At 40.6% G+C, this 15,683-nt stretch overlaps 2 protein-coding genes across 3 annotated transcripts in view; both read right to left on the bottom strand.

Annotated features, from left to right (window-relative positions):
• Positions 1 to 9,583, bottom strand: part of svild (supervillin d) — a 38,604-nt gene extending 29,021 nt beyond the window's left edge. For both annotated transcript variants that reach the window (XM_029527722.1, XM_029527721.1), the window contains exon 1: positions 9,222 to 9,583. The gene's annotated coding sequence lies outside the window, so the exon portion shown is untranslated. The remainder of the gene's footprint in view (positions 1 to 9,221) is intronic.
• LOC115060451 (glycylpeptide N-tetradecanoyltransferase 2-like) lies at positions 9,402 to 15,058 on the bottom strand. Its single transcript, XM_029528378.1, has 12 exons — positions 14,939 to 15,058; positions 14,599 to 14,743; positions 13,979 to 14,097; positions 13,781 to 13,872; positions 13,230 to 13,346; positions 12,915 to 13,085; positions 12,382 to 12,490; positions 12,006 to 12,176; positions 11,733 to 11,900; positions 11,450 to 11,587; positions 9,938 to 9,950; positions 9,402 to 9,724 (listed from the first exon to the last, which is right to left on the bottom strand). Exons 1-12 carry the CDS (start codon positions 15,056 to 15,058, stop codon positions 9,402 to 9,404), a joined length of 1,686 nt encoding a protein of 561 aa, XP_029384238.1.
• Between the last annotated feature and the right edge of the window lie 625 nt (positions 15,059 to 15,683).

Below are 15,683 nucleotides of genomic sequence, written 5' to 3'. Positions count from 1 at the left end.
AGGACTTGCACAAGCTTACATAATTCGCCTAAGTCATTACCTATAAAAGGAGTCAAACAGTATACCAAAGCTGGTTTATGGAGACCCAGAACTTCAAGGCTGCTTTGTTTGGAAGCTGTCTGTTTTTTTAACAAGGGCGATTGCAAACACAGTTGTGAGTCATACTTCAAAAATCATCATCCCTATCAGCAAGAGTGAGCTAACCCAAGAATATTTTTTTGGTAGGCAATTTGCAAACGCCACAGGAGGTGTCATTACCTATTTATGGTTATATTTTTTTAGAAATACGGACACATGGGGGCAGACCTGAAAAAAAATAGGAGGCCTCTGAATAAGGTCTGCAGATTGAGTGTATGATGTTAGAGGTATTTTGGGGGGGGGGGGGGGTTCGGTACAACACTGAAAAAGATAAGTGAGCTTGTTTGGTCAAACTGTCCTTAAAGTGTCACATTCATCAAAGTTGTGAGGTTTGTTGATGGACAGTATGTGAGAAACATAGCAGAGCACATTCAGGGTTTTGTTTCACTGACGACAGTACATCTGTCCTGCTCAGTATGCAGTTATACCAGTCGTTGCCAATTCAGACAGGTGACATTATTTCTTCTGCTTGAGGGCATGTAAACAAAGAGAGTCAGTCGTTTCCAATCACTGGTGTGTCGCCTGACCTTTCCTTGTCTATTGAGAATTTGTACTGGCTACAAGAGGAAGATCTGTTTCAACAAAGGCCAGCACTTCCTGACTGTGTCCCATATCCTTCTTCATAAAACTGCATTAATTAGGAAATGTTACTCATGAACCTGGCAAAAGTTCAAAATTCTCTTGAGACACGGTGGGCAAGGGCAGTGAGAAAACTTCAACTGGGTTCAAAAGCCAGACATCCCCTTTGGACTCAAAAGAGTATCAGATTTACTATCATCATTTCCTCTGCAACAGTCACATGAAAATATTTACTCTTCTGGTAAGCGTGCCAGTTATGATACGCAGTTACTTAAAATGACATATAATCTGTTTTAGGTCTTAAGCCAACTGCAAAGTACTGCAAACACAAAAGTTTCAATAACTGAGTCACTTCAGAGAAATTTCAAAAAGTGGGCCTTTGCACAATCAAATCCAAACATCTATTGAATATTATCAGTATTGAAACCAGGTATGCTCATGCTCAGTTTAAACCTCTTTTGTGGCTTTCTACCCAGTTTCCACATACACAGCCAACACAACGCAAAATGTTGAAATGTTACTGCCGATAAAACGTGCAGGTGTTCTTTGTTTGTTTTTGCCTATTATTTTGTGTTGTGTGTGCAAACATAAAAGAACTGTGCAAATTTAACAGTAACTATGGTGTTCTTATAATCTGAATGTGTTACTGGCTGATGCTCTGATTTAACACAGACTAGAGAACTTGAAAAAGAACAACCTTCAAACACAGGAGATCCAGTAAAATGGGAAAGCTCACAAAATACACTAACTGATAAGTCCTGTTAAGCCAATACAAAGTTCAAACACCATCTCTCTGCACACCATCCATGAAGCAGCTCTCAAAGCATTGGAAAAAATTTATTGTTGCTAATGGGAATTGCTGAAGAATGTGATACTGTGATGCTGCAAAAAAGGTTAGAATAAGTCAAACTGAGGGCAGCACGGCAACATAGTGTTTTGTGCTGTTGCCCCAGAACAAGAAGGTTACGTGTTTGTTTCCTGAGCCCGGGCCCTTTTTGCGTGCTCTTCCCATGAGTGTGAGTGGTTGTTCATCTCTGTCTCTGTATGACGGACTGGCAACCTGTCCAGGGTGTACCCCACCGTAGCCCAGTGTGAGCTGGGATTGGCTCCAGCACCCCCACCACGACCCAGAAACAGAAGCGGAGAAGAAGAATTAATAAATCAAATTGAACTTGCATAAACTTTGTTTTATGACACATATGTCACCTAAAGCACCTGAAAAAACAAAACAAAGCAGAACCCTGTTAAATTCCATGATTTCATTCTTACTCATAAAACTACTGATGCCACTGCAATGAAAACAGGAATCTGGCATCTTATGGGAAAACAATCCTTGTCACACAGATCCATAAAGGAGCTCATACACATTAACTCACCGATTCATTCTGAGGCAAGGACCAGCCAAAAAGTTGCCTCAGAGACAACAGCTGACCTGTAGACCACTAGTGTGTATTTTTCTGTCTACAAAAGAGGACAGAGCAGGAATGCAGGCTACACCCTTCTCATAAACAGTGGATCTGCATGGGAAAGGTAAAGTATGTAAATACAAGAAATCAGGGACTATGTCATAAAGTGAGACAAACCTTGGTCACTTCATTTGAAAAGTGTGCATCAAAGCTCTGTTCAGGAAAAAACTCACAAAAGGACAGACAGTCTGCCGTTTAGTATAACCACAGGACCCACAGCTCACTCTAAGTCAGTAATTTAATTGCAGGGGTCACGGCACTAATGAAAGATAGAGACCTGGAAACCACCGAAGTTGTGTAAAAATGTGTCTGCAATTTTTCATTACTTTTTCAGTACAGCTTTACTGGAATTCCACCAGTCAGTGTTATCTTTTTCCTTATGTTGCCTTAAAATGCTGAGCTATCACCACTTCACACTTGAAACTGCTATTTTGAATTCTTCTTAAGTTTGAAGTAGACACCTCAGTTACGTTGTTGTCACACTCAAAAAAGGACACTTCCCAAGTATCTATTCAGCTGTGCCAATTATGACATTTTGCCACTGGAAACCTGAAGGAATCCACATAAAGAAACCACAAGCATCAGAGACTAAGACATCAACTTTCCTTTGCTGCACTAAAAACAAGGAGGCAGTTAATGATATATCCAACTCCCAACACACATTTTTGCTGAGGGAAGAAGGTGGACAGTGGAAACTCTGCTCCGCTGAGAAAACCAAGTGCCAGTGTGAAAACAGTCAATCGGTTCTTAAGATAGTTATGAGAAACTTTCAGCCACATTCAGGAACTAGTAACAAGCAAGTAACAGTTAAACTGCAAAGGAAATCTGCTTGAGATTTGATCATGCAATGACTTCAAAAGAAGGCCACAATAACAATCTCGTTTAACTTTAAAAGAAAATTAAATTTAATCTTAATCCTCTTCACTATGCATCCACTAAAAATGACTTCCCAGGCTACTGTTGACTCATAATCTAAATACTGCAAGGATGGTTTCTCTTTTTTGATTTGTACAGCCGACAAAATTTGCACGTTTGTCTGCATGGATGTGTGTACTTACAAATGGGCCGTGTGGTCAACAATTGAAATCAGATAGGCCTGAGCATGGATCATCGTTGCCCAACCCATTAACTGCATCTTCCACATACTGGACAGCTGGGGAAAGAGTTGGGGGGCAGGTCTTTTTAAGCCACCCTCACACAGCAATCAACCACATACTGAGCAGTCAATGTGTTTCTCATTAAAAAGCAATCTTTTGGTATTTTAGTCAGCAGCATTAAGTTTTAATTTGTAGAACATGACAACACTCAATCATTTTGAAAAGGCCTCTACTTATAGAGACCTTCAAAGTGTGCTTCTAACAGGAGGGGTGTGTCCAATATGGCAAAAGCCCCTCTTCCGCATGACTCAAATCTTCCCTGACTCTAAGCTGCAAGGAAAATGGAGGACAAGGGGTTGACGTGACAGAGGAAGGAAAAGCAGAGGCAACAGGATAGGAGCATGGAGATTGGAGAAAATTACAATAAGAAACTGGAAGATGAAGAGAGTCTAGAATGAAAGAAGCGTGAGTACAACAAAAGACTACAGAGAGAGTCAGAGGTCAAAGCAGACGGAAAGAGGAAAGGAGGTGGAAAGGATGGCTGGAGAGAATGGGCTTTTGTGGGGTGATGGCTTTGTAGGGCATGTGTCTCCACGGTGCCAAGGGGCCCCAGTCTGGTGGTATCTGCTGCTGCTGCAGAGGAGGAGGATGGGGCAAAAACAGGGCTGGAGACTAATCCATGTCTCCCTCTCCCTCCCTCCCTCCCCTCTCTTTCTCACAGACACAAAGTCCCTCAAATCCCTTTTACCAGAAGTCCTGCTAACTGTAGCCAGTCACCCAAAAGGCAGTTGACATAACAACCTCCCTGGGTACTCATGACTGCACTCTGCTTTGCCTTCGTAACTGACACTGTAAAAACTGTACCAATCTGTTTGAGGTAGAGCTGCAATTACAACCAGGCATAGAGAGTGCTGCTCCCTTCCATGAAACCTGGGGCGGGGGGGCTCGTCATTCAATTTCAACAAAGCTAAGAGGTCAAAAAAAAAAAAAAAACCAGAGGAGCATGTTTGTATTTTGCTCTGTTTTTTTCTCTTTTCGCTTACAGGATGACTCTTTGTCACTGAATTCCGGCTTTCTGTTTTCAAAGGAACCATAAAAAATGACGTATGGGAAAGCAAACAGGCAAACTCACACAAAAACACAAACACTGTTGCACGAACTGGCAGGCGACTGGAGAATTGGGAAAACAGGGCAACAGGAATATATACACCCTGGCTTTGGTACAGTGCTGCTGCAATCATGGAAGCAGCAGTGGAGAGTAGGAAGGGTGGGGTTTATGAGGCTTTCTATAGATAGATGGATAATGTGCATAAACCGGTGTGATGTGCTAAATTAGGTGCTTTTCAATTAGTTTATGTGGGCCATGAGCAAACAAGCACACTTATTTACGAGACAGATCTACTGTAAGGAGTGGAAAATTTCCAGAAATATTTCTATGGGGAATTTTTGGAAGTAGTCCAAATTTGGAAAGTTTCTATGGGCCCATTCAAATTGTTAAATAAAAGTGTCCCCCCGCAAAAAAAAGTCCTTTTCAGCATGCAAACCAAAAGCTTTCCATCAGGCTTCTCAAGCCGAGTCTCTGCATGTTGCAGAAAGGGTTCTAGAAATTGGAGGAATGCACAGTGCATGTAGGGGTGTGGCATCAATAGTCCTTCCTTCGTTGTGCAACATAAGTCAAGACTTGCCTCTGCAGTAATATTGTTGCAAGTTTTGACAAAAAAGAGTGAGAAATGTGCAAACTGATTGTGGCATTTATCATTTATCAGTACACCAACAGAAGTTGCGGTAACTATTTTTAAAGTTGAATGAGTTGAATGAATGAGGTGCTGGGCGCCATTCAGCTTGACTAGGATGCAGCCTGAACAGTGATGTTTGGTTTAATTCATTCTTCCTCTTCCTTGTGTACTTCCAGCATTTATTTTGAAAGCTCCTGGGGCTGCTTTCTATCAAGTTTGCTCGCTTTAAAGGCTGTAAGTAAAGAGGAATATTATAGACAAATTACTTCACACACATAAAAAAAGACCTTTATTCCTATTGATATAACCACATAGCATCCTATTATTTTTCAAAACAATGAAGGAGCACTGCTAGTTCTTGAGCTAAGCACAGAATTCTAATGAGATTTTTCTTCCTGCCAACAACAAAAACATGGTGTTCATCACCATCTTTGCACAGAAAAAACTGAACAGAGAGTGAGGGGATCATGGGGGCTGGTGGTGGTGGGGATCAGTGGGGTTGAATGTCTCATCCAGAGAATCCTGCTCATGGGGTTTCTCCCTCCCAGCTCTCTAGTGTCCACTGTGCAGAGCAGACACCATCTGGCCAACTGGAATGCTACTGAGTAGGGGGTGGAAGGGTTACAGGGCCTCCAGTCTACGGGGGGAGTGGGGTGTGGCTGAAAGATGGAGTATTAACAGTAGTGGTGCTTTACACTAAGCCAGACAAACTAAACCGTTTAAAATAGGGGAAAACAATTATCTATTGGCCATTCAGCTGATGTTTTGCCCGAAGATACAACTGTTTCTCCAAATTCTATGAAGTTGACGTTTTTTTACTGGCAGAAGAGCAAACCATGAATGAAACAGGAAGTATTATTCAGGATACAGAATGCACACACAATCCAAAAGAATAACTGAAAATGAGGAGTCATTTGGATTTGCAGAATAAGCTTATCTCAGTATTAAGTTCAAGGCAAGCCTTAAACCCCCTCATGCGTTAGCACTTCAAACACATCTGATACATTTGTTTAACATGTTTTATTAATGTGTGTTACACAGCAACAGCTGTCACTCAAATCAACATAAACAAAATAACTCGCTGGTTGGCATTCACCCACAAGCCAACCTATTTTAAACACAGATTCAAAACACCCTCTAATTTTTTATTCAGAGGTTCTGTTTTCAGCTGACAGTGGTGTGAGATGAATTCACGCCTGGCATGGAGCTAAAACAAAGTGAAAGGTACTACAGAGAGAGGCTTTGTGCTGCTCTAATGTATGGAAACTATTAATTTTGCATAAATCAAACGAAAGTCTGACCACGTTTATATGCCATTCAAATATTACACCGGTAGAAGAAGTCACTGACATGGTCCTTGGCTGTGCAGTTACTGACCGAAAACAGTTAGCATCTTGGTGTCGAACCTGGAAGTGGTCCACCCTAACTGCTGGCTCAGTTTATAAATATGTCTTAGCAGAGATTAGCCTGAGGGTAACCCCGAGCACTCCTCCCTGTGGAGTTCCTATTGCTCACATTGTCATCCCTTCTGCTTTATATAAATATTTGCACTTCAGACCCTCTTGCCTTTGCAGCCAACATTAGACCTGAGTGAGAGTTGAGGAGGAGTGTGGATCAGACATCCAGCGGGATATTGAGCTGGGAGGACGGATCTTGAGCTTTTATTTTATGGAGGCAAGTTTTACAGTTCAGCTGCCGTATAGTACTTAACTGTTAAGTAACGCAGACAGGTACAGCATAGTTCAAGACAAGGAGCACAAGCCTGCTCGTAATATTTATATCTCACCGGCCATGTGAAGCACTCTTTGCCTTTTACATACTCTAATAAATGAAGGTTGTCTTGATTTGTACACATAATTCTTAGCTTAGCACTTCATTGTTGAAAACCTTTACACAAAAGCAAAAGGGATACACTTGTAAGTGGTTTCTAAGCCTTCATATAATAAATACACCCTGGCAACAAACATAAGCACGGAGGAAAGAAAAGAACCCTTAGAGGCCTCTTTTAGCAGTGCATTTAATCTCGCCAGGTGCAGAAATACACAATACCAGAAGCTTTAATAATGCCCAGGCGTCCAAATACACATAAAAGTAGCTATCTGTTAATTTCCAACTAAAATGAGCCAATCCAGGTGCACAAGTGTTTTGGGCACCTTCTTTAGAGCCTTGTTAAAAATCTTAAATGCCCATATAAATCTAAGTTACAATTCTAATTTAACAAGAGTTTGTTTTTGGGTTTTTTTTTTTACATCCTTTAAATTACTTTTCAGCTAAGCAACACCCAGTGGGAGGTACATGCCCTCCACACACCAAACCTCTTTTGTGTTTTTGGCAGCATAGCAGAAAAGCAGCAACACAAAACACAAAGTTAAGGTCCAAGGAAGCCGTACACATGGTTGTGCAATTGAGATAAACCTTACTTCCCTTTGGGATAAAGTGTACATCATCGACCCATTTAACAGACTACTGCTTGGGCTACAGATGCTGAGGGGAAGGGGGAGGGGTGGGGTGGGGTGGGGGGCTGGGTACTAAGATTATGGTTCAAACCTTTGCATTCTCTTTCTATTGTTTCTTCATGATGCTCCTGTACCAGGAATTGAAACTTGATCCAAAGTAGCATTCATAACAACTTGCTGTGATGAAAATTAAAAACAAAAAGAATTAAGTTGACCTTCCATTGCAAAAAAAGACAAGTCCCTGCAACAGGAGCCCACATCAACAAAAGCCCTCTCACCAGGGGTGAGTAACAAGATCCCCATAGGGGCAACACAGCACCACCGCGAGAATCACTGACACGAGGCATTCAGTTGAATGATAACACTCTCCACAAGCAACTAAACTCTCACTTCTCCTCAACAACAATGGAGTGTCTTTGTTCCTATGTGGGATCTTTACATGGTCCAAAGAAATGGCAGGTAAAGAGAAGCAGGATTATGTGGGTGGGAGAGAACGGGGAGCATGACAAGAGCCACTCCCTGCTTTTGGTCCAGCTGCTCTGCACCACAGCTCAGCAGTGACTGCACTTTGTCCATCGGCTTTTTGTTATTTCCCAAATCAACAACAGCGACACATAGCAGCACGCTGTTATTAATGAGCTGCAGAGTAACACAAACATGTGCGCTCCTGACATAAAGACATTGAGCATGTCTTATTAAGAGATACAATACATTTTTTTCATCTTGCTCAACACAGCTGGCTGAGGATGTTTTTGGGAAGTCTGTTTTGACACAGGCCATTACAGTAGGAAAATTACAAGTCTGGCAAGCCTTAGAAAGATCTGATATGAGTCTTCAATGCATTTAATTTCATTTAGCGTGCAAGAATTTTTCATTTTTTCACCAGCTTCACAGTTTTCATTTTTCACTCAGAAACACTCGCATTCACGGTCTGGTGACAGGTGGTGGGAGCCATGTCCTGTGAAAGAAACCCACATTATGTAAACACAGGCTAAACCTCACGAGAACAACGGTCACATGTTTCAAAAAGAAATCAAACAAGTCTCATCAGCTCAGTGTATACAGTATTCACTCAGCGTGCTAATATTTGTACAGCCATGTTAGTTTGACACAGATTAACGCAACTTTGATTTCAAACCATTTTGTGCCAGTTTTTATAATCCTCAAACAGCAGAGTTAGGAACAACACATATGACAGTTAGGCCTGAAGGATGTTTGAGCATTCTCAAGCATTGTTATCACTTTGTTTTCACAGGTGGTCTTGCACAACAAAGTCCTAAATGCCCATTCCTGACAGCTGTTTGCAAATAGGACTGCTCAGGGTTAGATCTTGGCTGTAGAAACCAGTTGGCCTGGAGGCTGTTTTAGGAAAAACAGCACAAAATAAAAACCTGTCTTGGCAAAAAAAAAAGGGCACATACAGGAAGTTTAAGTGTAACAGTAAACAGCAGAAGCGTTAAGTATTATTTAATAAAAGCATTGTGTAACTGTGGGAACTAGATGACTGAGGAAGGAAACCACGCTGACTAATACAATGACAGTAGCTGTGAACGTGCGTGTGCATGAGTGCGAGCCTCGTTTCGACACAGATCTACACATCAGATCCTTAATCTCATGTTTTGTCACTCATGAGTGCATTTGCTTAAATACCTTTCAAGGACTTTAAACGCCCCACAGGAAGCTCTCAGCCTGCGTCAACCGGAGTTACGCGGTTATTACAAAAATACAACGTAATGGATGACAACATACCTGAAATCATCTGTGGAGGGCAGCTCACGACAAAACCAGCTGGGGTGTTAGTGAGAGTCCGCTTTAAAGTGACGATAAAGCTGCAATCTTTAGCCTACAGTCGAGCTGCGTGTTGTTGTTGTTGTTTTGTTTTTTACAAATGCTAACGAGAACCTGAACGCGTCGCAGATAGTCTGCGTTTTAAAACTCTCCGCACAGACAGCGACTCCCCGACGGGAGTGAGAGAGAAACGAAGACAAAACGGCCCCGGTCTTCTTTAGGAGGCAGGCTGGCTTTCTTAACGCATCCTCCACCGACAGCGGTCGGTCCGGCCCGGACAGGGTGCAGGTCGGTCGGCCGGCGGAGAGAAGCTGCTGCCTGCTGCTCTGCAGAAACTTCAAACTTAAAACTGTCTCTGGCTTCTGATTGGTCCAGAGCCACGGCGGGTGCTGCGGTCACGTGTCCCCGAGTGAACGCCCACTTCCTGGAGTTCCCTCCAGGAAGTCTGAAGATTTTGTCAGAGACTGTATATAAAAAAAAAAAAAAAAAAAAAAAACAAGAAGAACAACAACACACAAACTATTCCATTTAAGACAACTTAACAATTTATTCAGGTCATTTTTTAGTTCCAGATTTTGAATTAAGATAGGTGCGTTATTACACAGAGTTTCAGACTATTTAAAAAAAGGAAATGCCACCAATCCCATCCATACAGGAAAAAACAACCCAACAATCACAATTTCTGTCTGCCTGAAAAGAAAAATGTTAAAATTTTAATAACATAGGTAATAGAGGAGTGAATATTCTGTTGAATACTGCATCTGATGATGTAAGATGAACTATAATTCATACTCTCAGCACAATTTGGTTTCATGACATTAAGATTACATTATTTACATTTACTACTTTGGCAGATGCTTATATCAAAAGCCATTTAAAAGTGAGAGGTGTCAGTAAACATCAAAACAACATCATTATTCATTCTTTTGGTTATGGTTTTTATGTACTCTGTCAGATATCAAATTGTATATATACATATATATATATATATATATATATATATATATATAAAAGGCAATTAAGAGAAATTTTTCTTGTAAACAACATTTAATAGCTGTGGTTAATATTTAAAGGATACGAATGCCAATGTAGTAATAGTTTTAAACAGAATAAATTGCGAAAGCGCTGCAGGTGTTTCCCGACCTGTTTGCTTGTTAAACATTAACACGGTGAAGTCAACTTGAAAGAGTGGTTCCCCTTTTAAATCTGTCTTTCTTTCATTCAATGAAGCGTGACAACACCAGAAAGCTAAAACTGTCCAATACGCCACAGACAAGAACAAAGATGAGATAAGATTGAGAAAAACAACTTCGTTTGTGCAGCACACCAGTTTTATCTCACTAAACTCGCTGATGACTGCGACTGCAGTGTCTGTCTCTTTTAAGTGCTGCAGCGCCTCCTGCTGCACATATTTTGACAATTCTTGTATCTCATGATTTTGTTGTATGATTACTTTTTAGTTGCCTTCTATGTAATCTGGTGGTAGTAATCAGTCTCTGTTGTATGGCCAAAAATTCAATACACTTATACACAAACAAAAACTATTTTGTGAGGAATTCTTATTATTTCCTTTTGCAGATATGACAAACAACTTCCAGCTTTAAATTTAACTTTTTTTTTTTTTTTTTTTTCAGTAGATTTGTTAGTGTGTCCTTTGGCCGTTTCTTAGCTCATATTTGAATCCCTTATGCATACTATTGAAGCAATTTGATGTTCTTCTTCAGTGCTCTCCGCTGTCTCTCAGTGCCAGGTCAGTTGGGAAACACTAAGGCCACCTACAAAACACAGCACCCATCAGCATGAATTAATAATGATTGCCAGCTCTCAAATGCAATAATCATTCCAAATGAAGGCAAAATATATAAGGTTGAAACCGTGTATTCCAAGAAAATGTAAACATCACTGCTGAACTTTGTGCTCCAGCATCATATCTATGTTGTTTTTCTTACAGCTTTAGTAAAGGTCACAATTTGCTTCTGCTGTCAGTCATTTTTCACCTGTGATGACGTCATTTCATAATATCATTGCATAATCAGTCATTCAATAAATAATAAGAGCTTTCTCAAACTTCTTCTATGTTTAATTCCAACTTGAGTATCATTATTTATAGTTATTTTCAACAAAACATTGAGCAAGACACATCCAGGACTGTATTTTGAAAAAAAGTTTGATGTTGTAGAAATGAATACCTTGTCTGGACTCATTTTTGGACATGCCCAGTTGTAGAGGTAGTAATGAAGGCTCCTGTCACTGACACTGAACTTTATTTTCTCCAAGAAATTCTTGTTATCCATCACATCGAGAGCAGAGAAAACATCAACGTCTTTCTGTCAGTGAGAGAAAAGAGCATAGCATTATGTCATCACACACGCTAAACACATGTTCTTATGTAGGGACGATGTTTATGCCAATAACCCCAAATATCCCAAACCAAATTATACAGTAACACAAATCCAAATTTAGATAACTCACAGATTTAGCCAGGATGACCGTGTCCTCCATCAGGTCAGCCAAGTCTGTGGCAGATGAGGCGACATACAGGAGGTGAGCTGCTTTTACGTCAGTGTGGACCGGGTGATTCAGCACTTTGCTGGAGACGCTGTAGAAACTTACCACATCTGTGAGTGTGCCATCATCTCCCTGTGTGTGGGGAGAGGAGGTGAGTGAATTCCTACAATAACTGCTACAGTAGAGGCTTTTTTGGATCAGAACAAGGTGAGCAAATATTAAGTTTGTAAGTTAGACCTCCACCACATAGGTGTCAATCACATTCTCCCGTGGTAGCAGCCAGTGCTCTACTTCCTGTAGAGACAGGATGGGGCGGAGGTGGAACTTGCTGCTGTTTGTCTGGAGGAGTGAGTGTATCCCTACAACATCTTTTTTGGTCATTGGGCGCAAACCTTTAGTCTTTGTCGCCTTTGGAGAAAAATGGAGGAAAGAAAAAGCAGAACAAAAAAAAATATATCAGAAAGTGTAGTGAAATTAAAATGGTTCTTCACTGCAATCTCCCGATGGTTAAAATCTTTTTGGCTGTCCAAAGTTTTGGTCAGTATTTTTGGGCTGAAGTCAAACTGTAGTGGCATTAATATGTTTCTGTCTGTAGGTGGCAGCAAAAACTAACTTCTGGCAAGTGGTTGAACTTGCGAGCTCTGTGCAGGTTCATGTTCTTTCTCAGACCCGGGTAGTTGACCTCCATCATTTTACGCGTATTCAGAGGGCGATGCCAGTATCTAAAATGATTAGTTTGGTTATTTGACAGGGACATTGAAGATACACACTGCTTAATTTGAAAAATATCAAAGATATCCACTTATATTTAGTTAAAGAAAATTTGTAACCCTCATTGAAGTATATTTGTTTGCAGTTCCTTGCTTTTAATGGATATGTAATCGTATTTTATTTAATGGATTAATAAGCAATAAGGTAATCATTCTTTGGGTGGATTTTATTTCTGTATTATAATTGTTCCAATCCAAAATGTTCCAATTTTGGATTTAAACAAAAATAAAATATGAATCAGTAAAGTTGAAAATGTTTTTTAAAGCAGCTTTCATTGAGTTGAAAGCTGATGTCTCATATGGAAATTGTGATAACTGTGGCTTCAGTTCCTCTTGAAATAAAAAGTGGCTGAAGCTTATGAAGCTGGCTCTTTACCTGCAAGAGCTCAGAGGAGTAGGCAGCACTATGCCAGCGGTGTAGACAGCTTGGCGGATGCCCAGCTGATTGGCCCGCCTGGTGACCTCTCGGATCAGAACTGGAGTCATTCGCTTGAGGCGCAGCTTCTTGTGGACACACAGGAATTTGACCTGGACCATCCGTTTCTGCCTGCGGAACACGTTTTGAGCATTTTGCTTTGGGACATTTGCATGGAAATTGCACCAGATTTGTTGGTGAGTGCTCTGAATATCAATATAACTCACAGGGACTCACATAAACACATATTTTTGCATATATTTATGAGCTACTCACATCTCATATACACACACATCGACAGGAACGGCAGCAATGAAGCCAACTAACTTCTTATTGGTGTCTACTCGCACAGCGCAGTGCCACTGGGCCAGCCAGTTAGGAGGCTGCAAAGCCCTACAGAGGGGCAGAATTTAAATGTAAGAGAAGTTCAGCAAATTGAAATTAATCACAATTTCCAATTAAAGAATTTTAGCAAGAGTCGACTAGGCTGAAAGAATAAAGCAGCTCCTGTTAACCCTGGAGCCATGAACCTGTTCCAGTTCCTGCAATGTTTATTATTAGTTTCAAAGTAAATGTTATTATGTTTTCCCTAAAGGTGGAGATACAGTTTATGCAGATTACAGAGAAACACTGCAGCTGTAAAGAGATTAGCGTAGAAATCTTGCACTAATACAATTTTATCAAGTGGCTGACTGGAAACTTAAATGGGGAAATGATTTCCTGCTCTGAAGAGAGCTTTGTCTCCACTAGAAGCAGAACTTCTTTCTCTTCAATTCAAATAGAAAAGATATGGAGATCAAAAGTGATAATTGTATTTGTTGGCTCACCATTGGAGATACTCAAGAGAGAAGTTAAATCTGATGGTGTTGTCATCTTCTTCCATGTAGTTCTCATTCAGGAGATTGCATAGCTCTTCCAGCTGAAATGGCAGATGGAAATGCAACAGGTCTTTGAATGGATTTTTCCTGAAGTTTACACAGAAATGTTTGCCTGCTCCAACTTGAGTTGGTAATTTACTAATTTACCACTGTTGGGCTGCTCAGATCCAGTGTAGCCCAGGAAAAGCCTTTGGGCAGAGAATAGGGCTCCTTCCGGACATTGATTTCATCTTCTTTTATTGGGCCATGAGATGTAATATTGTCATCTGAGGAGAAAATACGCAATAACATAATAACATAATAATGTGAGTTTTATAAATTTTAATTATTGTGAACAATTTGTGCACACTATTTAGACTACGACGATGCTGACAGAGCATTCGTTAATATTTTGTGTATTTAAAAGCAAGACTGATTTACACTCATGCTGGAGCTAAGGTGGTAGCAAAAGTGTGAATGTCACAATAAGATGGCAGAGATACTTCTGGAGTTGTCCAACACAATGCAGGTTTTGATTTTAAAAGTTTTGACTTTGAGTAACTCTTCACCAACAGAGGCAGTTTAGTTGTCCCTATACGGCCAGCAGCCGCTTAGAAGTGTTTACAGAATAAGACTGTTGGTAGGGGAACAGCTTAAAGGTCACCAAATCCACCTGCCAGCCACTCAAAAGCACATAAATTGCTATGTTATGTATACTTTTTCAAATCTATACGAAGAAAGTCTGATCCAAACGGCCAAACTTTTTCATTTGGATTATCACTTCTCACTCAGTCTGGGGACAGGCTGTGTCTCCCAGAAGCGATAGGTATGTTTCATTGCTTGCTGCAGTGTTTTTGGCAGACTTGGACCCAAGGAGAAGAGGTGGAGGGCTCTTTGAATCTCCTGCTGTTTCTTCTCTGGCAGAGAGTCCAGCTAGGACAGAAGAGCACAGGAAAAAGATGGGTCAAGGACCAAAATTATAAAACAGACTCTTACAGTTAAAAGCATAACAAACTTTAAACAGCAACTGCTGGAGAGGACATCTAACTAGAAGTTCCTGGGTGTGCATACACAAATCTAAATGAGTTCACTCAATATGTGCACGCACACACACATAAGGACACAAACCATGGCAAATGGATCTCTGGGTCCTTCTGGTCTCCAGGCATCGTCCTTCTTTTGCTTCTTTTTGCTCTTTTTCAGACTTTCACCACCAACCTCTGTCAGCTTCTTATCACTAAAAGACATATTGATGTGCTGACACACACATACGAACACACACGTATATGTATAGAAAGAGAGAGCGAGAGAGAGAGATCCAGTCAAATGTTCTGAAATTACAGCAGACAGGTGTACTTACAGGGAGTTTGAATCAGTCATTGGAAACAAGTGCTAGCTTTTGAAGCTGCAGGGTGAAATGGGGTGTTTTCTGACACAGTTGTGGTTTTTCATCTCTTATCTCAGCAAGCAGTGAGGGGAGGAGAGTTGCCGTGTCAGTTACCAAACTCAACTCCCACCCAGCAGATAGATAAGCGAGAACAATACTAACAATTAAATATAATTTCTCACAGTCCTCACATGTCAGACAGCCGCTGGGTAGAGCCCTGCACTACATTAAAGTTTCCAGCAGCTTGATCCAGCGTGCAGATTTAATTGGGTAAATTTGACTAATTGCAGAGTTCCTATATATTCTATACTATTTGAAAAACGTGTTTTCCTGACCTTTATATTTAATGGACATCGAGATCATTGTCTTTGTGTTAACAGTAGGTCAGCAATTTGAGCAGAAGAACAAATATACCCTAACAGACCTAACAGAAATAAATCTAAGTTTTTTTGTTTTTTTGGGGGTTTTTTTGCGCTATTCTTTGCC

The sequence above is a fragment of the Echeneis naucrates genome, chromosome 19 (genome assembly GCF_900963305.1).
Source record: "Echeneis naucrates chromosome 19, fEcheNa1.1, whole genome shotgun sequence".
In the NCBI taxonomy this organism is placed as follows: domain Eukaryota; kingdom Metazoa; phylum Chordata; class Actinopteri; order Carangiformes; family Echeneidae; genus Echeneis; species Echeneis naucrates.
The sequence above is the reverse complement of the archived record's forward strand: the minus strand, read 5'-3'. Positions and strand labels throughout refer to the sequence as shown.

What these genes read in the sequence shown, in the direction of transcription:
- LOC115060451 (XM_029528378.1), bottom strand. Translation starts at nt 15,058, where the DNA reads ATGTCTTTTAGTGATAAGAAGCTGACAGAGGTTGGTGGTGAAAGTCTG. An exon ending in CCAGAGATCCATTTGCCATG is followed by an intron (nt 14,744 to 14,938) that starts GTTTGTGTCCTT and finishes CTTCTGTCCTAG; the next exon opens with CTGGACTCTCTGCCAGAGAA. An exon ending in CGGTCATCCTGGCTAAATCT is followed by an intron (nt 11,588 to 11,732) that starts GTGAGTTATCTA and finishes TCTCACTGACAG; the next exon opens with AAAGACGTTGATGTTTTCTC.